Source organism: Erythrolamprus reginae, chromosome 11 (assembly GCF_031021105.1).
Source record: "Erythrolamprus reginae isolate rEryReg1 chromosome 11, rEryReg1.hap1, whole genome shotgun sequence".
Taxonomy (NCBI): Eukaryota; Metazoa; Chordata; class Lepidosauria; order Squamata; family Dipsadidae; genus Erythrolamprus; species Erythrolamprus reginae.
Window position 1 is genome coordinate 15,259,113 of NC_091960.1, and position 25,178 is coordinate 15,284,290.

At 43.7% G+C, this 25,178-nt stretch overlaps 1 protein-coding gene across 1 annotated transcript in view; it reads left to right on the plus strand.

Annotated features, from left to right (window-relative positions):
- NKAIN1 (sodium/potassium transporting ATPase interacting 1) overlaps positions 1–12,164 on the plus strand; it is a 68,328-nt gene extending 56,164 nt beyond the window's left edge. The window contains exons 6-7 of the mRNA XM_070763801.1: positions 8,751–8,832; positions 11,547–12,164. Of these exons, the coding sequence (XP_070619902.1) occupies positions 8,751–8,832; positions 11,547–11,556 (92 nt within the window). The 3' untranslated portion in view covers positions 11,557–12,164. The remainder of the gene's footprint in view (positions 1–8,750; positions 8,833–11,546) is intronic.
- The last annotated feature ends 13,014 nt before the right edge of the window (positions 12,165–25,178 follow it).

The window sequence follows — 25,178 nt, forward strand, 5'->3', positions numbered from 1 at the left end:
TCCAGATTTCCATCCCCGGGAGCGGAAGCGATCAATGCCCTCCGGAGTCCATGGCCTCCAGGCCTACTCTATGCATTTCCTCCAATTCCAATCCTCCCGGACGTGATTCACAAGGTCCTCACCGAGAGGGCCCGAGTAATCTTAATCGCCCCTCATTGGCCCCGCCGGCCCTGGTTCGCAGATCTCCAACAGCTGTCCGTCCAGGACCCTTGGCGACTCCCCGTTTCGGGGGATATGCTGCGGCAGGGGGCCTCTTTCCATCCAGACCCGGAGTGGTTCCACCTCACCGCCTGGCTGTTATCAGGAGAGATTTAGAACTGCGTGGGCATGACCCCGATTCAGTGGAGGTCATTCTAAAGGCCAGAAGGGGCTCGACCAATCGAATCTACGACCACACGTGGTCCAAGTTTCACCAGTGGTGTCTTCAGGAAGGTCTCTCCCCTCTGTGCATCCCCATACACAGAATTATTTCCTTCCTTATGCAAGGTTTCCGTAAAGGACTCTCCACCAGCACCCTCCGGCGTCATCTGGCAGCCATTTCATCTGTCCTAGGGGGCCCCCGCAGACAGCCTCTCCGATCCTTCCCTGAAGTTCAGGAATTCCTCAAGGGCATAGCCAACCTCAGACCTTCCAAGGTCCACAGGTATCCATCCTGGGACTTGCCACGGGTTCTCCACTCCCTCACGCAGGCACCATACGAACCCCTAAAATTGGCGTCCCTCAGGTACCTATCCTTTAAGGTAGCCTTCCTGGTGGCTATTACCTCTGCCCGACGCATTTCGGAGCTGGCTGCCCTCTCAATCAGGCAGGACCTTTGTCAATTCCATCAGGACAAGGTAGTCTTGCGACTGGACCCCACCTTCTTACCCAAGGTCAGTTCCATGTTCCACAGATCTCAGGATATTGTCCTACCTTCCTTCTGCCTCCAACGAGACCATCCCTTGGCAATTAGATGGCACACCCTGGATCTCACCAGAGCGCTGAGAATATATATCCAACGCACAGGACCCTTTCGGAGGTCAGAAGCACTTTTTGTAGCCTATCATCCCAGAGTCATGGGGGCCAAAGTGTCTTCAACAGTAATAGGCCGTTGGATCAGAGGGACTATATCTAAGGCCTATGAGTCGGCCTCCCTCTCAGTTCCAAGGAACATCACTGCGCATTCCACCAGGAGCGCAGCCACCTCGGCCGCTTGGGCGACTCAAGCCCCGTTGGAGGAGGTCTGCAAAGCAGCCACTTGGGCCTCGCCAAATTCCTTCATCAGGCACTACAAAATTGATTCTTACGCTTCAGCGGACGCTGCCTTCGGCAGAAGGGTACTCCAATCCGTTATCTCACACGATAGCAAGCTAATCCCACCCTAGGGACCATCTATTGGGTATGTCCCATGTGACTGCTGGACCCGCTCCTTCAGTACGGAGAATAGGCGTTGATTGCTTACCTGAACGCCTCTTCTCGTACGGTGAGCGGGTACAGCAGTCACTTCCCGCCCTTGTATGTGTCTTCTTTACCTTTCTATCTTTTTCTTCCTCTAACAATGAGAGTTGAACACTACAGAGCTTCACAACTGAGCCTAGTCTATGGATTCGCGAATTCTGGGGAAGGGGCGGATCCGGCAAGCTTTTTTAATACTAGGCTCAGTTCCACCGGATTGGACATGAGCAACCCATGTGACTGCTGTACCCGCTCACCGTACGAGAAGAGGCGTTCAGGTAAGCAATCAACGCCTATTTTCTCATCTGGAGCTTCTTTCACTTCATCCCTCAATTGGGAAGCCTTTTTCAAGCTCTCTGTTACAAAAATTTCATATTCTGTAATGTAATCTTTTTTTACTCTGTTCTGAGCAGTTGCCACATTTTTAAAATTTGTTTGTCAATTTCCCATTAATTAATTTCTGTTAAACCATCTTCTCATGCTTTTTCAAGCAAGGTTTCTATTTCACCCCAATTTCTTTCTTTTTTATATACATCCTTGCTTCTCCAAAAAATGAATAAATATCTTCTGCTGAATCTCTGCAGATTCTCAATTGTCCAGGTCATGGTTGTCCCAAAGGTGTGGTGTTTTTTTTCTTCCAAAACTGGGCTTCTTGGTTTTTTTCCTTTGAATATGTTTTGCTTCTCACCCAAGAAGTTTCATTGTAGGTCTTAATGTATTTTTCATGCTTTCATTCCTTCCAAAAATGATAGAATACATCAGGAATCCCCAAACATGGCAGCTTTGGGACGTTTGTTTGTTTGTTTGTTTGTTTGTTTAGTTAGTTAGTCCAATACATAATACACATTAAAGAGAATAGATATGTAGTAATATAACTAAAGAAACAAATAGAAGAAAAGATATAAAAGTATAGGTGAACAAATTTGAAAGGAAGAAAAGATAAATGAGATAAGGAAAGACAATTGGACAGGGGACGGAAGGCACTCTGGTGCACTTATGCACGGCCCTTACTGACCTCTAAGGAACCTGGAGAGGTCAACCGTGGATAGTCTAAGGGAAAAATGTTGGGGGTTAGGGGTTCACACTACTGAGTCAGGTAATGAGTTCCACGCTTCGACAACTCGGTTGCTGAAGTCATATTTTTTACAGTCAAGTTTGGAGTGGTTAATATTAAGTTTGAATCTGTTGCGTGCTCTTGTGTTGTTGCGATTGAAGCTGAAGTAGTCATTGACAGGTAGAACGTTGCAGCATATGATTTTGTGGGCAATCCTTAGATCATGTTTTAGGCGTCGTAGTTCTAAGCTTTCAAGACCAAGGATTGATAGTCTGCTTTCATAGGGTATTCTGTTTCGAGTGGAGGAGTGAAGGGCTCTTCTGGTGAAGTATCTTTGGACATTTTCTAGGGTGTTGATGTCCGAGATGTGGTATGGGTTCCAGACAGATGAACTGTATTCAAGGATGGGTCTGGCAAACGTTTTGTAGGCTCTGGTGAATAGTGTGAGATTGCCAGAGCAGAAGCTACGTAGGATCAGGTTAACAACTCTAGAAGCCTTTTTGGCGATATTGTTGCAATGGATTTCAACTCTCAGCCAGCATAACTGGCTGGAGAATACTGGGAGTGGAGGTCCACGAGCCTTAAAGTTGCCAAGTTTTAAGACCTTTGATGTCCCATTATTTCCTACTCCATTAAATGATGTTAAAAGTTGGCATACAGCATTTAATTTTGTTTCAGTAGTTTACATAGTTTTATGTTCTCCTGAATATGGATACAAGAATGTTACCACTCTCCGTCCACATTATTCCACCCTATGTCTAACTGTATCATGATGCATTTTGACCAATGGAATTGGAATTACAAAAGAGAACAAATTACAATAGCATCTTTATTGCAACATCATCTTTACTCATTGTGAAATGTAAATACTAAAATACTAAAAACTTACCAAATTTTGATGCACTTTTGTCTTTCACGTTTATGTAACAAAATGTGACCGTTATCTGTGTTCCATATGTTATGATTAAACATTAAATTTAGCTATGAAAAAAAAAACCTGCAAGCTTCTTCTGTTTCTTGCGGTTTCTTCAAGAACCAAAGAAGCTTCCTGAACGAGGAGCAAAATGTTTTCAAAGGAGAAAAACCGAGAAAGTCCAGTAACCTTTTGGGAAAAAAAGTACCCTTGGGATGACCTCTTGAACCCTAAGCCATTTTCCCAGAAATAGTGTCCTGTCAGCCAGAGGCTGATGATATGGTTTGAAAAAAATTCCAATAGCCTAGTGGAAAATTAAAATCTTGGTGTGAAATAAGGGACTTCTTACTTAATGCGAGAAGTGGCTCTTATATATTTGAATCCCGGCAGGGGTCCCTAACAGCATAGGCACTGTGTGATTTGATACCAGGGAACTTTATTAATAAGCTTTACACATGAAAAGACCTAGTCATGGGTGGCAAATTATAAGCATTAGCACGCTCTCTCTCTCTAGATCTGTGAGCCCAAACTGGTCCTCTTATGCCTGTGTTTCTTCCCTCTTTCTCTCTCTCTCTCCATCCCCCATGGGTTTTGAGATAGAGCTTTGGTTTGTTTTTTTGACATTCATTGATTTATTTTCAGAGCTAATAAGACACTCCATTAAAAAGATGGGATGGCCGCCTTGGCTGCGGCAAATTTAATATGGAAAATACATTAAAAGCATATCTGAAAAGCTCAGATAATGCAGAATGACAAAGAGATAGGTGGAAAGTATCAACAGGGCTGTATGTTTGGCTGGTTTTGCTAGATAAAATATCCCACTTACCACTAGGTTAAATGGAGCTACTTTGGATACGTTCCCTTTATTTATGCCTTTAAGATCTTTAAGCGTAGATTCAGGATCAGCTATTCATCAAATCTTCTTCCACCTTCCATTAACCCTGTTAACTTTGGGTTCCCCTCCTTGGCCAGTTAAAGGATGATGGGCCCGGGAGCTTTTTCACTGAAATTAGTGGTCTTGTTCCGACCTAGGCTTCCTTAGAAAGCATGAAGCAGAGTCTTATTCCAGGTAAACCCTCTTTTATTTACACAGCTGTGAATTCCTTTCATTCACAGTCTGCTTGGCTGGTGAAATAGTCTTTCAGAGCAATATTTATAAACATACACCTTGTCTCACTTGGAACCGGTAGTGGGTTCTAAAACCCATTGCTAACAGTTCGTGTGAGTGATCGCACCCGTGTCGCTTCTGCGCAGAAACCAGTCACGGGTTCCTAGTGGTACAGGCCACTCCATAGAGTGGTAGCGAAAATAGAGCTGCGTGGGCAGTTCTGCATGACCAGTGGGCGGGCATATGAGCCTGCGTGAAATTTGGCTTCTGCGCATACGCAGGGAGCCAAATCTCATGCGAGGAAGCTTGTGCATGCAAGATTTCACCAATTTCCAACATTCTTTTGTTTCCGCGCATGTGCAGAAGCAAAGAAATTACCGGAAATCGTTCACCAAAATCTCGCACACATGAGCGTCCTCACACAAGATTTGACACAAGCCAAATCTCCTGCGAGTGCACCTGCCCTCCCACCGGATGCAGCGGGCCCGCGCCAGTCCCCGGTAGCCCACCAGTAGCACTGGTGATGGGGAACCCGTGGCTGGAAGAAACGTGTCCCGGGCAGGTGGGTGGAGCAACCGGGAGGAACCCACCACTGCTCGCAACGCTGCCAGAGAACTAGTTCCAAACGTAGGCAGGAGAAAATGTGGTAGAGAGTCTATTAGAGTCACAAACAGTACTTAACACTCTTGCAGTGACTGAAGGGACAAATTGTTTCTTGCAAAAGCCCACGTCCTGTTTATTCCTTTTTTTTCCTATGGGAAGGGCCAATCATCTCCAAGGTGTGCCTTATTCCCAAGTCGACCCTTAATTAACAATTTCTTAATTGTTCTTGTCTTCTGGCAGCTCTGCACACGCGCACACAGGTTCCAGCTGCTCCTCTGCCTCGCTGATGTCTGACTCTGGAGGCAGCTGATAACTGCCAGATAGTCTTGGCCCTCTCTCTGCCTCCAACACAGAGCCCTCATCTAAGCTTTCCCTAGATTCCAGGACTGGCCCATGTTCCCCCCCAACCTCCTCACTGTCCAAATTTGCTGCCAGCTCCACTGGCCGCTGGCGGGCCGCAACAGGTCTTTGTAGTCCATTCTTCCCCCAGTGCCATGGGACCCATCACTGCTGTCCTTTTGCAAAAGAACCAATGGCTCAGCGGACTCCGTTAGAAGGCTCTGGAGACTAGGACTGAGATGGTTTTTGTAAACTGTGGCTTACGCTCTGTTATTTTTAGCTTTTCATTATGGTTACATTAGTTGTCGTCATATGGTTTTATGACTTGGATGTCAGCCACTCAGAGTCTCTGGAGCAGAACGGAATGCAAATTTCGCTAAATAAATAAATCAGGATATCTAATTGGATGCAATTAAAAAAAATGAATGGCACTTCCTCAGACCAGAGGCTCCAGTCCTTTACCAAACCATACAGGTAACTTTCACAGAAGTAAGTTCCATAAATTGGCTTCAGTTAGCAAGCGAACCAGCTCATTAAAAGACTAGCAGGAGTTGACCTTGTCTTTTTCTTTCTTTCTCTCTCTCTCCCTTTCTTTCTCTCTCTTTCTTTCTTTCCTTCCTTCTTTCTTTTCTTTTTCCCTTCCCTTCTTTTCTTTCTTCTCTCCTCCTTTCTTTTGTTTTCCTTTTGTGTTTTCGTTTTTCTGTTTTGCATGTTTCTGTAAAGGTATCTGATTTTTTCATTTTTTGTTCATTTTTAAAATAACAAATAAAGATATCTTTTTTAAAAAAGACTAGCAGGAACTTTGCACCAGGTTTTAAACTGGTTTAGAATTATCCAGTAAACTTAAACTGGTTTAGAGTTCATTTTAATGTAAATATTCCTCGACTTGCATCCCTTCATTCAGTGATTGTAAGTTTTTCACGCTTACTATCATTGCAGCATCCGCAGCAGTAGTTGGTTCCTTCTGGAACGGTAAAGGACCAGTAGTAAAAGTTGAGCTATGCGCACAGCTTCGGGTGTCTTGCATGCGCATGCATCCCAGTACATGCATCCCAGCATGCGCAGGAAAAAAATCTCGTAAGTGGATGCACACACAAGATTTCAGCAATTTTTTGCTTTTGCGCATGGGCAGAAGCAAAAAACTCACTGAAATCCCACATGTGCGCGCATCCCCTTGCAGGATTTTGCTTCCTGTGCATGCGCAGAAGCAAAAACATGCTGGCTAACACAGCATGAAATTAGAGGACTTTGGATTCCAGTTCAACAGTGAACAGGAGGCAATGTTTTAAGTTTTCGTCTTGCACAGCAAATGTCAAATTTGCCTATAAAATACAAAGTTTTCAGCTGCCCCCCCCAATACTGTCAGATCCTGCTACTTGAATAAAACAAAAACAAAGCAAATTAAGACACTGATATTATATTTTTGAATTTCTTTTAAAATATGGGTTTTTTAAAAAAAATAATCCAATGATTATTTTATTTCCATATATGCAATGGTAGCCATTATTGTTCATTATTATTGCCACATTGTCTACTTGCTACTTCTGAAAATTCACCATTCAGACAGCAGTAAGTATACAATTGATAAAAGACATACAAGATATTGTCCTTTTAACAGTTTTAGTATTTTCCCCCAATTATGTAAATGTATAATTTCACCAAAAGGGTAATAATAACACTGAGCAAACAGATCTACAGGCTACCTTAACTGATCCATGTTTAATTAAGATTCAAATAAATTCTTGATGAGTGCGCTAATCATAGTTCCATCAAGTTTAAACAAATCTGGAGGCTTTTTTACCCCTCCCTAGTGTCAAAGGGGTTATTTTGCACTGGTAGTAGCACTAAGAGCAATCCGCCCCTGATCCGCAGAGTCACAGGATCAAAATTCCAACACTTGGCCAGTTGCGGCCCTATTTGGACCCGGGACTCACTGCTCACAGTCACTCATGCCCTCATCACCTCGAGGCTCGACTACTGTAATGCTCTCTACATGGGGCTACCTTTGAAAAGTGTTCGGAAACTTCAGATCGTGCAGAATGCAACTGCGAGAGCAATCATGGGCTTCTCTAAGTATGCCCATATTACTCCAACACTCCGCAGTCTGCATTGGTTGCCAATCAGTTTCCGGTCTCAATTCAAAGTGTTGGTTATGACCTATAAAGCCCTTCATGGCACCGGACCAGAATATCTCCGGGACCACCTTCTGCCGCACTAATCCCAGCGACCGGTTAGGTCCCACAGAGTTGGCCTTCTCCGGGTCCCTTCGACTAAACAATGTCATCTGGTGGGACCCAGGGGAAGAGCCTTCTCTGTGGTGGCTCCAACCCTCTGGAACCAGCTCCCCCCTGAGATTAGGATTGCCCCTACTCTCCTTGCCTTTCGTAAACTCCTTAAAACCCACCTATGCCATCAGGCATGGGGGAATTGAAACATCTCCCCCTTGCCCATGTTGTTTTGGTGTATGATTGATTGTGTGCTTGTTTTTTATATATATTGGGGTTGCTTTTATGAATTTTTTAACCTAAAACTGTCACTATGTACTGTTTTGCCATTGTTGTGAACCGCCCCGAGTCTGCGGAGAGGGGCGGCATATAAATCCAATAAATTAATATAATCTAATCTTTATGACGGTTCCAATGCCCCTGGATCACGTGATCCCCTTTTGTGACCTTCTGACAAGCAAAGTCAATGGGGAAGCCGGGTTGATTTAACAACCAAGCTAAGAACTTCAGTGGCTCACTTAACAACTGTGACAAGAAAACTCATAAAATGGGGCAAAACTCACTTTTAACATGTGTCTCGCTTAGCAACATAAATTTTGGGCTCCATTGTCGTAAATCGAGGTCTGTCTATAAATGGCTTTGTTTCTTGGCTTGTTTGTTTAAACCCAACTTGCTTCTTGGTCATTTTTGAGGTTTGATGACTGGGGATTTTTAACGTGCCCAAACAAACCAATTTTTAAAAAAGGTGGAGGAAGGAGTAAGAATTCCTAAGCTGAAATTCCCTGCCCTGCACACCACTAGCTGAAGGAAGCAAGAAATTCCTGGGGGTGGGAGAGTGGGAAATGAGGTTCGGCCAAGAATATTTGCCTTGGCCACTTAAGGAAATCTCTGGCTCTTTTACTATCATCTTTTTCAAACTTGGTAATTTTAAGAACTCTCAGCCTGCACGCAGGGAACTGGGTGTTTCAATGCAACTTTATTTTTAAAAAATAACTACTTTTGAGTAAGATAATGGCCACTATTTTGTCTAGCTGTTTGCCAGAACAATCTCCCTCTTGTCTTTTCACTCCACAGTTGATTTTATTGGAGGGTTTGATTCCTACGGCTACCAGGCACCACAGAAGATGTCACACCTGCAGCTGCAACCTTTATACACGTAAGTGGCTTTCATAAATTGAGACCCAGCTTCCCCACCAGGCCTTTGGAAGAACTACAGGAAAGTAGTTTGCTTTCCTTTTCCCTAACCACATATGGCAGTTATGGCAAACCTATGGAGCCATATCTGAGGGCGTGCAAGGCATTGCTCTATGTTAACTCCAGTGCATATGTGTGCATTGGCCAGCTGATTTTCACCCTTCTTTTCGGCCACTTCAGGAAACCCTGGTTCACTGCTTCACGTTACGAGCCCCAATTAAGTCAGGAATGTGAATTCAAACACACACACTGTTGCAGGGTAAACAAAAAAGCAGTTTATCCAAAATAATGCTGTGCACACACACGCACTTTAAACTAACCAAATTAGCTCACACACAGTTAACAGTCCTTGAAAGCTGTGAGAGACAAAAACAAACAGAGCAGATAAGAGCAGCTGTGAGAGTGTCACAGCCAAACCTCTTCAAGTGAGTCCACAAGATTTACTTAGTTGTGAAATATCCCAAAAAGTCTGTGAAAGTCCAGGAACAAAGTAACCACGACGTATCCTTCTCCAAACGGATAAACTCCCACATGTGCTCTCTGCAACGCTGGTAATTTATCAGCAACTTCATTAGCCTAATTGCCTCAGCCACAGGTGTTCTCCCTTATCTCCGACGATACCTGTGCAGTTGGTCCCTTCTAGCCATGAGCCTGTGCATTCTGGCATCTATCCACCGATCCTCCTCCGAGTCTGATGACCCACTAATGGGGTCATTAACTAATGGGCTGGCTGCATCCACCTCTCTATCTGATTCTTCTTCTCCCCCAGCGTGTGACCTTGGCAAAGAATCCTCACTGTCAGAAGTTGATGGCAGTAAGACAAGTCTCTGGGAACCTGAGGACTCTTCTAACCCAACGTCCAAATTCCCCGTTGCAGGAGCTGGCCCAGAGCCAACCGCAACACCTGGGGACTGTGAAAAATGGCCCAAACAGAAGTTCGTTTCCGAACTTCCCTTTGGCCCATTTGGCTATTTTCATTCTCCCCAGCATTCAGGAGGCTTTCCTGAACCCTGGGAATGGCGAAAAATGGCCCAACGACCCAACTGGAAGTTTGTTTCTGAACCCCCAATTGGCCCTTTGGGTCATTTTTCGCTCTCCCCAAGCTTCAGAGGGTTTTTCTGAACCCGGGGGAGAGCAAAAAAATAGCCCAACGGGCCTACTGGAAGTCCAGAAGCAAACCGGAAGCATTTCACCCTTGTTTCCAACCCTATAATTTTGTGTTCTACGAGGTTTTATTTATATTAAAATGTGTTTCCCTCGAGCCCAACTGCAGATCATAAAACTGCCTACAAACTGCTGCTGAATTCCAGCATCATAAGTTGAAAAGAGACTGAGAACAGGCTGAAAAGTACAAGTGGTGACATCACAGATTCCCCATTCCTTATAGAGCAGCGAGATATTGGGAAGGGTCTGTTCAGCTGGTGGAGAGGGAAGCCTATTTTTAGTCCCCATTTCCCCTCACCCAAGACTGTTTGCTTGTTTGGTTTGTTTGTTGCATTTATATGCCACTCATTCCTAAATGGACTCAGAGCGGCTAACAAGTGGGCTCAAATACAACAATACTAAAAAACAATCAAAATACACAGTAAAATCAGTAATATAATAAAACCATAAAAAAATATCCTGAAAAGAACCATACGTACAGAGCAGTCAATCTAATTCCAGGCCTGCAGGAAAAGCCAGGTCTTAACGGCTTTCCAGAAGATCGATAGGGAGGAGCCACCACAGAGAAGGCTCTTCCCCGAGGTCCTGCCAACTGTCATTGCTTGGTGGACAGGACCTCGAAAAGGCCGACTCTGTGGGCCCTTACTGGCCGCAATGAGGTATGAGGTCAGAGGGGGTCCCGTAAATAGTCTGGGATTTCGTTGGGGTTACATATCTCAGGAAACTATAATTAGTTGAAAAAATGAGCTGAGGTGAGACAGTAATCTAGGCTGAAACAAGACCACACCGTAGGTTAGCGTGAAGTTTGCAATCAGCCACCATTGATGCTTTTGTCAAAGAAATGGTAGTTAAACTCTGGCATGGCTCAGAATTTGGGGACATCCTTTTCTCTAGTGCAGTGTTTCCCAGCCTTGGCAACTTGAAGATATCTGGACTTCAACTCCCAGAATTCCCCAGCCAGCGAATGCTGGCTGGGGGATTCTGGGAGTTGAAGTCCAGATATCTTCAAGTTGTCAAAGTTGGGAAACACTGCTCAATGCAATGTTTCTCAACTTTGTCAAGTTTAAAATGTGTGCACTTCAACTCCCAGAATTCCCCACCCAGCATTGCAGACTGGGGAATTCTGGGAGTTGAAGTCCACACAACAATGATGGCTGGGGAATTGAAATCCACCAGTGCTGTTTGTTGGGGAATTCTGGGAGTTGAAGTCAACACATTTTAAACTTGACATTGTGGAAAAACACTGTTTTAGTGGTATACATGAAAAGTTATCTGGAGCTCAGGTTAAAGTTTCAAATGGAATTCTCCCCTATGTCTCCCTCTGTTTTTTTTCTCCTTTGCCCTTGTTTTAGAACATATGAACATTATTAGACTGAGTAGTTTCTGGTTTGACTTTGCTCCCTTCGTTCAATTGGAGACCGATCTATGTTTCTCCAACTGCCTCTGAAGCATGTTATGTTGAAACACGGAGGTGTAATCTTATGTCACTGGTCTTCTGTTGTTCTTTTTCAGCTCTGGATAATTGCTTCCTTGCCTACCTGCAGTGAACAAGCCTTTGGGGACGTTTGCAAACCACAATAACAATGCCAAGACACCAAGATAAATGGAGTAGGGCAAAGCATTTTCAAGTCAGTTCTGCTGGAGATTCTGTGCTCCCAGAGGGACAACTACAGTGACTGCATCTTGCCCTTCTCATCCGTTAATGCCTTTTGTTTGGTAGCTAAGCAAGAATCATGAACCCACGGAGGAAACTTTGGCCAACACTGTTTCTCCAGATCGCAAAGTTTCTGCTTAAAAAGACCTCGGAGCCAAAGCAAGCTCAGGACTTCACCTACTGGCCGAGTTGTGTACTATCGCTGGTTCACACTAGTCAATCTTCCAAACTTGGGATCTAATTCTTGTCTCAAAGATGGGGAGAATCCTTTTCTAAGCGAGATCTTCTTTTTTTTGTCAGATTGTTCTTTTGTTTGTGGGTTTTTCTAAAAAAAAATTATAATAATTCTGGGACGCTTCTTGTCTGAGCAAATGACTTTCAGTGCGTTAATCTGTAGGCTGCAATATTTTGCAATAATGAAAAAGAGTAAAGGAATAAAATGAATGGAATGTGAAATAAAAGGTGGGCAATGGAAAGTTGGCTAGGGTCTGAAATCTGTAACATGTGCTCCATCCTTTAGTGCAAGGGTAGGCATAGTTGGCTCTTCTATGACATGTGGACTTCAACTCCCAGAATTCCTGAGCTAGCATGACTGGCTGAGGAATTCTGGGAGCTGAAGTCCACAAGTCATAGAAGAGCCAACTTTGCCTATCCCTGCTTTAGTGAATATTTTCTAAGCTGCTTCTTCTTTGAAACTAAAGACCACATTGGTTGCCTCCAAATTGACTTCAGAAGCATTCCATTTCTGATGTACAGTCAGAATTTTCTCTTCCAACCTGGATTTCAGGTTAAGAGGAAGGGAGAGAAAAGGCAGAGAGAGAAAAAGTGAGGAAAAAATTGGGGGTCTAATAATGTAGACTCTAAGAGGGACTCCTAAAAAACAATAATTTAAAAAATCTATTAAAGGACATCAGTTAAACACATTCATAGGCAGAAATAGTTCCTTTTATCAAGAAGATAGCACCAAATGGATATCTATTTGGGCGTGCGTGGTTTATTTTTCCTCAAAGGACATACCCTGTCTTCCACTAAAAGCGAGAGGTGATAACTTCTCAATTCTGGAGGTGGAAAATCGTTCTTAAGAAGGGGAGGGTATAATGGTTGAAGATTGGTGTACAAACTGTTTTTCTATCTCTTTTGGGGGGTTTTCTTCTGGAAAGGGGCTTCCCGTCTCTCCTGCACACCTCGGTGTAGCCGCTTGTGGTTGAAGGTCATAAGATCAGTGATGACCAGCAGGCAACCTTGTCCAGTCTTCAGACTCTGCCGGAAGAAGTCCCATAACATTTTGCAAGATGTCAACAGTTGTCCTCAGGCCTTGCAAAGAAGCTCTGGAAATCCTATGATTCCACATAAAGGAACCGAAGTCTTGCAGAATGTATGGACACATGAAATTTCAACCCTTCCTCTTTCAAAAAATGATATTTTAATGGATTGGATGAGCATCTTTTAGATATGTGGTGGATGGCTTAGGAACCTGTTGGCTACTACACTGGAGATTCTAACCCAGTGTTTCTCAACCTTAATAACTTTGAGATGTATGGACTTCCAACACCCAGAATTCCCCAGCCAGCATGCTAGCTGAGGAACTCTGGGAGTTGAAGTCCATACATCTTGAAATTACCAAGGTTGACAGACCCTGTTGTAATCTGCGATTCCATATTCATTCCATGGAGATCACGGGATGGGTCCCACTTTGTTTCTAACTTCACTGGTAAAATCCAAGCGCATCCTTGCAAATCAGTCTTCCATTTTTACCTCCTCTCCCTTGTAGAACTATCCTTTTAAAATTTAAATTTAAAAAAAATTAAATGTGTAGACTTTCATTCCCAGAATTCCCCAGCCTTTCCCTTCTGAAAGTGGAAATGAAGCAATTTGTGGGGTTGCTTCATTCCGACTCCCGCAAGACCTACTTTGGCAGCCCCAATACCGCTTAAGTCTTAAACGTAGGATCACAATTGAGCCCAAAATTTTGGTTGTTAAATGACAGTTTTAAATGAGTTTTGCCCCATTGTCTGACTTTTCTGGTCACAATTGTGCAATTATTAAGTGAACAGCACGGTTGCAAAATAAATCTGGCTTCCTTACTGGTTTTGCTTGTCAGGAGATCGTAGAAAGTGATCACATCACCTCGAGACATCGCAACCATCATAAATATGAGCCACTTGCCAAGGATCCAGATGTTCATGGTGCGACCACGGGGATGCTACAACGGTCATAAGTGTGAGAAACGGTCATAAGTCACTTTATCCAGTGCCGTTATAACTTTGAAGGATCACTGAATAAATGGTTATAAGTTGAAAAAAGTTATTGTGTGTCACTCCCAATATTTTCAGCCCATAGCAATCTTTTGGGGTGCAAAACTTTTGGCTAAGGTGATTCTACAGCCTCTTCCTTAGGATTTCCATCTAGTTCAGTATTCTTTCCACAATTTTTATGTTCAAAATACAAATAGCTCTGAAGATAAGAGAGTAAATCGTAACATCTTCTAAATTGGGGTGAATTGGGCTTCAGGAGAATCTCGTTTTTTTCTAAAATTTGGGGAGAAAAATATTGTTCCCTTTCTCTTTCCCCCCACCCCATCTCCCCCCACATTGAATCCTGGAGTAACATGTGTGCACAAGAGGAGGACGGGGATTAGTTGGAAAAAAATGGGCTGAGACAGTAAACTAGACCGAAACAAGACCACAACGGTAGAGGTCATGTCTCCCCTTTTCCTTCTGGAGGACAGAAGGAAAAAGGGGGACATGATCAAAACTTTTAAATATGTTAAAGGGTTAAATAAGGTCCAGGAGGGAAGTGGTTTTAATAGGAAAGTGAACACAAGAACAAGGGGACACAATCTGAAGTTAGTTGGGGGAAAGATCAAAAGCAACGTGAGAAAATATTTTACTGAAAGAGTAGTAGATGCTTGGAACAAACTTCCAGCAGACGTGGTTGGTAAATCCACAGTAACTGAATTTAAACATGCCTGGGATAAACATATATCCACCCTAAGATAAAATACAGGAAATAGTATAAGGGCAGACTAGAGGGACCATGATGTCTTTTTCTGCCGTCAATCTTCTATGTTTCTATGTTTCTAGATTAGGGCGACAGTTTCATTTACTCCCAAGCGATTTGCCCTTGGAATGCAGACAAAATGGGCATTCCCCCATTATGAATCCCTGCATTTCTGCAGTCTCTTTTCCCCACTGGAGAGAATTACAGGTTGTCCTCAACCTACAACAGTTTCAGTTTAGTGACTGAAGTTAAAACAGTCCTGGGGGAAAAAAGGGGCTTATGACCATTTCCCCACACTTACAACTTTCCCATAGTCACACAATCAAAATTCAAACGCTTGGCAACCAATTCCTATTTACGACAGTTGCACAGTATCCTGGGATCACGTGATCCCACCTGACAAGCCAGGTCAATGGGGAACCCAGAATCACTTAACAGCTGTGTTACTAAATTAACAACGGCAGTGGTTCACTTTAACAGTTCTGTGGCAAGGTTGCAAAATGGAGCAAAACTCAATGAAGGATTCACTTGGCGACAGAAATGTTGGGCTCTTATTCTGGCGGTAAGTGGCCATGGAATGACGGGCCAGGTACTGCGGATGAACAATGGATAAATAAGATAGTGTGCTAAGTCTTTCTGCTGTTTCTTTAGCAGCAGTTAAGCAATGTCATGTTCCTTTATCGGCCCCGATATTTCTGAACTACCATGGAAGCCATTAGCATGGCTATAGGGGGAAAAGGATAAGTCTACAGAGAGGGGCGGCATACAAATCTAATAAATAAATACATAAATAAAATAAGGGACATTAGCATGGCTACAGGGGAAAAAGGATAGGAGGCATTTTTTAGCATCTCTGAAATGGTGTCCCTGACTCTTACTGATGTGCCAGACTGCATATGCGTAGCCGCTAGTGGGTTCCTACTGGTATGGATGAGGATGGCGCACCATAGTGAAAGTTGCACTGCGCATGCAGCTTCTCTTCCTGCATGCGCAGGAAGCAAAGTCTCACGAGGGGATGCGCACGAGAGAGATTTCAGCGATTTTTTGCTTCTGCGCATGCAAAAAACCCACTGAAATCTTTTTCACGCACTCACGTCCTCATAAGAGTTTGCTTCCTGCGCATGCATGCTCACGCATGCACACAGAAACTGCATGCGCAGTGCACTGGTAGCAGAGAACACGGGAATCCGCCCCTGCGCATAATGTTATGCTGCGTTTGCTTTTCAGTATCTTCTAAAACGGGAGTCTCCAACCTTGGCCACTTTATGACTGGACTGCCACTCCCAGAATTCCTTGGCCAGCATGTGCTGAGGAATTCTGAGCATGTGCTGGCTGAGGAATTCTGGGAGTGGAAGTCCACAAGTCGTAAAGTTGGCCAAGGTTGGAGAGCCATGTTCTAAAACATGACGTCTAGCCTTAATCTTGAATCCTCCTGGATAACGTGGGCCTATCACGGTTTGTCATCTAGTCCAGTGTTTCCCCAACCTTGGCAACTTGAAGAGATCTGGACTTCAACTCCCAGAATTCCCCAGCCAGCGAATGCTGGCTGGGGAATTCTGGGAGTTGAAGTCCAGATCTCTTCAAGTTGCCAAGGTTGGGAAACACTGATCTACTCAACAGGGCTTTCATGGGGGGGGGAGAAAGGGGGGGAGCTCTCTGTGCTCTGTTGGTGGAAAGGTGGGATGTACAGGTAGTCCTCTACTTACAACCCCAACGGAGCCCAACGTTTCTATCATTAAGCGAGACATTTGCTAAGTGAGATTTGCCTCGCTTGTGAAGCGAATCCCTGCAGGTGTTAAAGTGAGTAACACAGTGATTAAGTCAGTCTGGTTTAACCGTTGACTTGGCTTGTTACGTGGTCGCAAAAGTTGATTCCCATGACTCCAAGGACATTGCAAACTGCCAAGCGTCTGAATTTTGATCACCCAGCCATGGGAAATACTACAGCGGTTGTTAAGTGTGGGGAAAATGGTCATGTGTCACTATTTTTTCAGTGATGTTGTAACTTTGAACGAACTGTTGTAAATCGAGGACTACCTGTATATAAAATAAAATGTACCTGTTACCAATTGGAGTGGCTGTCTACCAGATTTCCTGTGGATTATTTGAAAAGCTGCTTGATATTTCTCAAAGCAATAGAACATCAACATTGTCGGGTCAGATTTACCGTTTCCTTAAATATATCTGGTGCAGTGTGCTTGCTGAAGTACCCTGTTTCCCCGAAACTAAGTCATACCCTGAAAGTAAGGCATGTCAGAGGTTTTGCAGAATTTGCTAATATAAGGAACCCCCCGAAAATAAGGCGTAGTCAAGTTTACACACGGTACGTTGGAAAAACATACGGTGCCAAAGTTGTTCATAGCGGTACCGTAATAATGTGGCGTCCCCTGCTGGCCCCTTCCATCGCTTTGTACCGTCCAGTACAGCAGACACAGTCTGCTGCTGTCTCACCGCCATTACAGTCTCCACTACAGTGTGTAGACTGTAGTTCCTCTGGTGGCCGGAAGCTGCAATAGCGGGAGTATACTGTTGTACCATATAAGTGCCGTCGTTTGTGTGTGGGTGCCATACTGACAGGTACCGTACCGTAATCAGTGTACCGTACGGGACACTTTCTTTGGGGGTGTCAGCTTTTCTGCCTGTGAATTTGTCTTATTTGAGACATATAAGGCACCCCCCGAAAATAAGACGTAGCACAACTTTTGGAGCAAAAATTAATATAAGACAGTGTCTTATTTTTGGGGAAACACGGTAAGTATTCCGTTGGAATAAGTCTACACAGGGTGGAAGGGGCCACCTGATTCCACAGTGGAGTGCAGTGTTTCTCAAATTTCTCAGCTTTAACATGTGGAGACTTCCAATTCCCAGAATTGAAAACTTCCTAAATCAGTGATGGCGCATGCACGAGTGCCCACACCCATAATTCAATGCCTGGGGAGGGAGAAAACACTTTCCCCTGCCCCCGGACACTGTCTGGAGGCCAGAAATGGCCTGTTTCCCAACTTCTGATGGGCCCGGTAGTCTTGTGTTTCGCCCTCCCCAGGCTTCAAAAGCCTCCCTGGAGCTGAGAGAGGGTAAAAACGCCTTCCCCCAGCCCCTTGGAGGCTCTCTGGAAGCCAAAAACGTCCTCCCAGAGCCTCTGTGCGAACCAAAAATCAACTGGCCGCACATCCATGCACATTGGAGCTGAGCTAGGGCAACGGCTTAGGTGCCAGCAGATATGGCTCCGCGTACCACCTGTGGCATCCGTGCCATAGGTTCGCCATCACTGTCCTAAACTATTCCAACCTATGCTTCCTTAGAAAGCATGACCGGAGACTTAGTCCCAGCAAACCCCTTGATTTACACAACTGCGAATTCCTTTCATTCACGGTCCACAAGGCTTGGCACACTGTCTTTCAGAGGAATATTTATTTATCAACACCAACTTTATCTCACTTGGAGAACTAGTTTCCAAATGCAGGGCAAGGCAAAACTTGGCACAGAATCTATTAGTCACAAACAGAACTTTCCACTCTTGAAAGGACGAAACGGACTAATTGTTCCCTGCAAAAGCCCATGTCCCCGTTTGCTTCTCTTTTGTTTCCATGGGGAAGGGCCAATCATCTCCAAGGTGTGGCTCTACTCCCAAATCGACCCTGCTTTCTTAGTTGTTCTTGTCTCCTGGCAGCTCTGTGCATAGGCACTGGGCACAGGCTCCAGCTGTTCCTTTGCCTCACTGCTGTCTAGCTCAGTGACTTTCAACCTTTTTTGAGCTGTGGCACATTTTTTACATTTATGAAACCCTGGGGCACATTGAGAGGGCGGGGTGGGGGGGTGGGTGCTAAAAAAAGTTTGGACAAAAAAATTCTCTCTCTCTTTCTCCCTTTCGCATTATTTCTCTCTCCCTCCCTCTTCCTCTCCCTCTTTCTCTCTCTCTCCATCCCTCTTTCTCTTCCTTCCTTCCTCTCTTTTTTGCTCTCTCTCTCCCTCCCTCCCTCTATGTCTTTCTCTCTCTCCTTCCCTCCCTCTGTTTCTCTCTCTCTCTCTTGCTTGCTTTCTCTCTCTCTTGCTTTCTTTTTCTTGTTCTCTTTCTCTCTCTCTCTTGTTCTCTTTATCTCTTGCTTTCTTTCTCTCTCTTGCTTTCTTTCTCTCTCTTCCTTTCTTTCTTTCTCTGAGCTTCGCGGCACACCTGACCATGTCTCACGGCACACTAGTGTGCCCCGGCACACTGGTTGAAAAACACTGGTCTAGCTCCCTCTCTGCCTCCGATGCAGGGTCCTTGTCCAAACTTTCCTCAGCCCCCAGGACTGGCCCATGTTCCTAACCTCACTGTCTGACTCATATTTTGGAAAAGGTAATGTATGATTATATGATGGACTGAAAGATAAAGACATTCCCTGACAGCAACTGGAACCATCCTCTTTCTTGATGCTTTATCCTACTCAATCTTTGAGGGACAAGATTCTAATCCTACCCTTTGATGAACAAGGCACGTTATCCCATTCAGCCTTTGCATCTGGGTAGACCAATTTGCAGCTTTCTCCACTTGCCCAATATGACACCCAGCCACAAATATTTAATATTGTACAGATCTGAAAAATTGACCCATGTTTTGAGTGCTTAGAACAGTGATGGCAAACCTTTTATCCCTTGGGTGTCGAAAGTGTGTGTGCGCACGCTATCATATACACGTGTGTGTGTGCACGCTATCATATACATGTGAGTGGCCACACCCGCCCTGGGGAGGGTGAAAATGGCCACCCCCACCCCCACAGAGGCACTCTGAAGGCCAGAAACAGCCCATTTCCCGACTTCTGGTGGACCTGGTAGGCCCGTTTTTTGCCCTCCCCAAGCTCCAGAGGCTTTTCCTCTCCACTCAGAGGCCCTCTGGAGGCCGAAAATCCCCACCCAGAGCCTCCGCGCAAGCTGAAAATCAGCTGATTGGCATACACATATGCGCTGGAGCAGAGCTAGGGCAATGGCTTACGTGCCAACAGACATGGCTCCATGTGCCTAGGGTACGCTTTAGTTATGTAATCTCTGTTTATTCAGAAACTCCATTTTCACTACCAGTGTGCAGTGCGGCCCGTGCCGGGTTGCAAGCAACCCAATATTGACCAGGACCACAGGCTTAGTCTTCCAAGCTTTTAAGTGGTGTTGGAATCCATCCTCAGGGAACTTCTAAAAAGAACTCGGAAGACTAAACCTCCAGTCCTGGTGAGCGACCCAGATTGGATCATGCAATATTATCCTGGGAGATGTAAATTTGCATTCATTAGTGAGAGATAAGGGCTGCTAGCACTTTGAAAAGCTATGAGTTGATTTAAAATTGGGTGTACAAGACTTCAGCACTGTACCATACCGATTGAATAGAGAAACAAATTCACAAATTGGAGAAAGAAGCACAATAATAATAATAATTTATTAGATTTGTATGTTGCCCCTCTCCGAAGACTCGGGGCGGCTCACAACAATAACAGTAATACAAATCTAATTAATAAAAAATAGAATTAAAATCCCTTAATATTAAAAACAATCAATACAACACAGTCAGGACCAGAATATCTCCGAGACCACCTTCTGCCGCACGAATCCCAGCGACTGATTAGGTCCCACAGAGTTGGCCTTCTCCGGGTCCCATCGACGAAACAATGTCGTCTGGCGGGACCCAGGGGAAAAGCCTTCTCTGTGGCGGCCCCAACCCTCTGGAACCAACTCTCCCAGGAGATTAGGATTGCCCCCACCCTCCTTGCCTTTCTCAAACTCCTTAAAACCCACCTCTGCCCTCAGGCATGAGAAAATTGTTTCCCCTGGGCCGTTTCCGCTTTATGTATGGTGTGTATGAGATGTATGATTGTTTTTTATACTAAGGGTTTTAAATTGTTTTTAACTATTGGATTTGTACGGTTTTGTTGTTGTGGGCTACTCCGAGTCTCCGGAGAGGAGCGGCATACAAATCTAATAAATAAATAAATAAATTTCAAATAAAACATAATTTATTTCATGCGTTTATTTAAACAAACTTTGTAACTTGGTTTGCTATCAAGCCATAGAATTACGATGTTCCAAAATTCTGCAGCATTATAATGGGTATACTTCTCTTGCTGTGCTGATACTCCAAATATCAAGGGCTAATAATAAAAATTGCCAAAGTGGTAAAGAAATCAGAAATCTTATTAAGAGTGCCTTATTTTTAAACACCCCCCCCCCCCCCCCCCCCCAAAATTCAACCTGGTGATTTCCTCTTCCTGCATTGTTTCTTGTCGCCGGATTTCAAACGAACGGTTCCTTTAACTTCTACGTATACTTGCAGGAACTTCGAGTCCCAGAATGCACAGGGGCAATGGCATGGGTTGCATCTTTTATATCCCGGAAAAGCAATGCAAGGCGGGATATACAGTCCACAAAGTCGATCGTCTGCATTTATAAAGAAGAGGTTTCCAGAGGGACCTTTCTTTGTGTAACTCCGCACCTCCCACTTTTCTTTCTTTTTTGAAGTTACAGATACTGTGTACTAAAAGCCGAATCTTGTATACTGGATAAAGATGCCTGTTCACACAGCATGTTATCCTACCATTTGTTTTACTCATAATGCATGAAATAAACTACAATAAGATCGATCCACGGAATACACTAAACAAAACAAAACAAACACGGTTGAGAAACCACAATATAAGTTCACACAATATGGCTGGTTAAGTCCCGAGTTCTTATTTTATATACCGTATTGCTGTTAGGCTCCCTGAGTCCCTTTGTGATTGGGCGACATAGAAGACAAACGAATAAATAAACAAACAAAATAAATAAATAAATAAATGTAATAAATTTACTTCAATCTGGATTCTCTAAATGTATATGGGGTCTGCAGTTCTTTTAAAAACAGTTTTGGGAAATACTATCACTGGTATATATCTGGGAAGCTTGACCTTTGAAGACAGCTAGCCATAATTCTCCCTCGCTAACATAGTTCCCTCTAAGCTGAGCAGTGAGCAATCGCTCACTTAAAAATCATCATCAACTCAGAGTTTTTCAAACCTGCCCAGAAGCCGAGAGGAAAAGAGTGAGAGGGAAGGAGAGAGAGAGGAAGAGAGAGAAACAGATAGAAAAAAGAGAGGAAGAAAAAGAGAAAGAAAAAGAATGGGAGTAAGGAAGAGAGAAAGAAAATCAAAATCTAGTTTGAAACTAGCTCAACTATTTAAGTGGCATTTTGATATTGATAGACTTGCCCTATTATGAGCTCACTGTTATAGACACACAGTACCGTATTTTATTTTGAAATTCTCTGAGGCAAAACAGGGTGGGTTTTTTATTTGTTTGTTTGTTTATTTATTTATTTATTATTTCTGTGCCGCCCAGTCCCAAAGGGACTGCTGCTCAGACACTATACTTTTCCGCCCCCCCCCAAAAAAAAATTAGAGGGAACACTGCTCGCCAATATTCTAATTTGTCTAACATTCATTGGAAAGTGCTACTGTTTTCCGTTTTCATAGGAAATGTATTTAGAAAGCACAGGTATTACTGGTATTTGTTGCCTATATTTACCTTTTATTTATTTATTATTCAGATTTGTATGCCGCCCCTCTCCGCAGACTCGGGGCGGCTAACAACAATAAAAAGACAATGTAAACAAATCTAATATTAAAAATAATCTAAAAAACCCCAATTTAAAGAACCAATCATATACTGTATACAAACATACCATGTATAAATTCTATGAGCCTAGGGGGAAGGGAAAATTTCAATTCCCCCATGCCTGACGACAGAGGTGGGTTTTGAGGAGCTTACGAAAGGCAAGGAGAGTGGGGGCAAGTCTGATATCCAGGGGGAGTTGGTTCCAGAGGGTCGGGGCCGCCACAGAGAAGGCTCTTCTCCTGGGTCCTGCCAGACAACATTGTTTTTGTTTTAATCGGTAATACCTAAGGTAAACCAAATGAGCATCCACTTATCTTTCAGGTAAGAACATTGCAGAAGAAGAATGTGGAAGCTTGATTTGGATGGGTATTTAGCAAATATTTCCCGTTAAAAAAAAAAAAGTGACTGACAAGCTGTGTATGGAGGTCAAGTCCATGTTTGCAAAGCAGGAAACTGGCCTAAAGTTGGAGGAAATTGAATAAGACCACACTGTTTTACTGAGTAAGAGTAGCAACTCTGCACACTTGAGGCCTCAGGAGAAACCGGGCATTGTGCCACCATGTTCAACTTGGTCCTGTGTGAACGGTGCCATCTTGTGCTTGTTATTCTGAAACATGTCTCAACTGGGGAGGGAGCGAAATTGGATTGAGCGGATTTCGTCTGCTGCAAAGAATATGGAATGGATTACTGTCCCCGAAGGAACAATTGTGTTGGTGGATTGCTTGTAGACAAGAAGTTGGAAGAGGTTTTGTTCTAATAAAACAGCAACAATATTTTTCTGTTGCATGTAGCTTGATTCACGTGATACGCTTAACCAGGTTTATTATAACGCATCCAACTGCATTTGGACAAAAGACTAATATCTGTTAATATCCATTAACATGGTGGTAGTCAACTTGTTAAGAGTTGCAGTATTTGTCATGATGCATGATTTACATCATGTGACGCCTGACTAGGTGGCTCAATGGTAAAGACACTGAGCTTGTTGACAAATGTTGGCAATTCTAATCCCTAGTATAGGTCTCCCGAATAAGCAGGGGGTTGGACTAGATGACCTCCAAGGTCCCTTCCAACTGTGTTACTCTTCCTTCATCAAATGTCAATGCAACCGAATTCTTTCTATAATGATGGGCAGGTTCCAAACAAAAAACCCTTTATGTATACAAAGTTCACAACTGACTAGAAGAACAGGACCTCCCACTCGTGAATTACTTTGTCCCTGCAACCTGGGAAAATTAATTATAACAATTAATAATAATTTATTAGACTTGTATGCCGCCCCTCTCCGAAGACTCGGGGTGGCTCACAACAGCAAAAACAGTACAGTACAAATCTAATAATTAAAAACTATGACTAAAAAACCCGCTATCATTAAAAAAAACAATCAATACAATACAGTCACAACCACACATAACTCTTAATGGTCGGAAAAGGGGATACATTAATTGCCCCATGCCTGGTGACATAGATAGGTCTTTAGGGTCTTGCGGAAGGCAAGGAGGGTGGGGGCAGTTCGAATCTCTGGGGGGAGTGGATTCCAGAGAGCTGGGGCCACCACAGAGAAGGCTCTTACCCTAGGCCCCACCAGAGGACATTGTTTGGTCGACGGGACCCATAGAAGGCCAACTCTGTGGGACCTAATCATCCGCTGGGATTTGTGCAGCAGAAGGCGGTCTCGGAGATGAAACAAAGTTCCTTTCCATTTACCATACTAACTATAAGATGCATTCACCCCCCACCCCCAAAAAAAGAGGGTGAAAATTTGGGTGTATCCTGCATCCTGGTTTATACGGAGGACGTAACTAACGAAATTCATCTGCATTTTCTCTACCAGTCCATTCAATTCAGAGCTGGTATTCATCAGGTTGGGTCTGATTCACCTGAAACAGTAGTTGTTGTTATTGTTAGGTTGGTCTGTTAGGTTGTGTGATTGTTTTCTTTTTATAATAAGGGTTTTAAATTGTTTTTAACATTAGATTTGTACATGATGTATTGTTGTTGTGAGCCACTTCGAGTCCTTGGGGAGGGGCGGCATACAAATCTAAATAATAATAATAATAATAATAATAATAATAATTATTATTATTATTATTATTATTATTACTTATTACTACAGTATTACTTATTACTATTATTATTATTAATTTATTTATTAGATTTGTTTGCCACCCTTCTCCAAAGACTCAGGGCAGCTCACAGGGTACAAAAAAGCAGCACAACAACAAATCTAATTAATTAAAAGTTACTACTAAAACCCCATATATAATTAAAAAACACATTACATCTCATAAACAGAGGAAGGGGGCTTGATCTAATTGCCCCAGGCCTGGCGACATAAATGAGTTTTGAGGCTCATGCAAAAGGCGAGGAGGGTGGGGGCAGTGCGAATCTCAGGAGGGAGCTGATTCCAGAGGGCCGGGGCCACCACAAGGAAGGCTCTTCCCCTGGGCCCCGCCAGACATTGTCTAGCTAAGAGGACCCAGAGAAGGCCAGCTATATGGGATTTAACCAGTCGCTGGGATGTTCAAATCATGGGTGGGATTGCCTACACATCCCGGCTCTTTGACATCCTATGTAGGGTTGTTTTTGAGGCTGGGCACATGTGTAGAAGGAGCACATGTGTAGAAGGAGCATTCCTGCAAAAAGCACATGTGTGGAAGGCAGGCATGCACATGAACTTGGTGAATGCATATACGGCAAACCAGCAGTGCTGAAAATGGGAAACCCACCCTGATTCAATAAAATACAATAATTTATTACAGATTTATTTTCAAAGGAGAAAACACTTTCAGAGAAATTCCCATGGCTGAAATACATGTATTTCTTATGACAAGGTGTTCAAGGAGTGGCTTTGTCTCTGTGGTAGAAGCATTTCT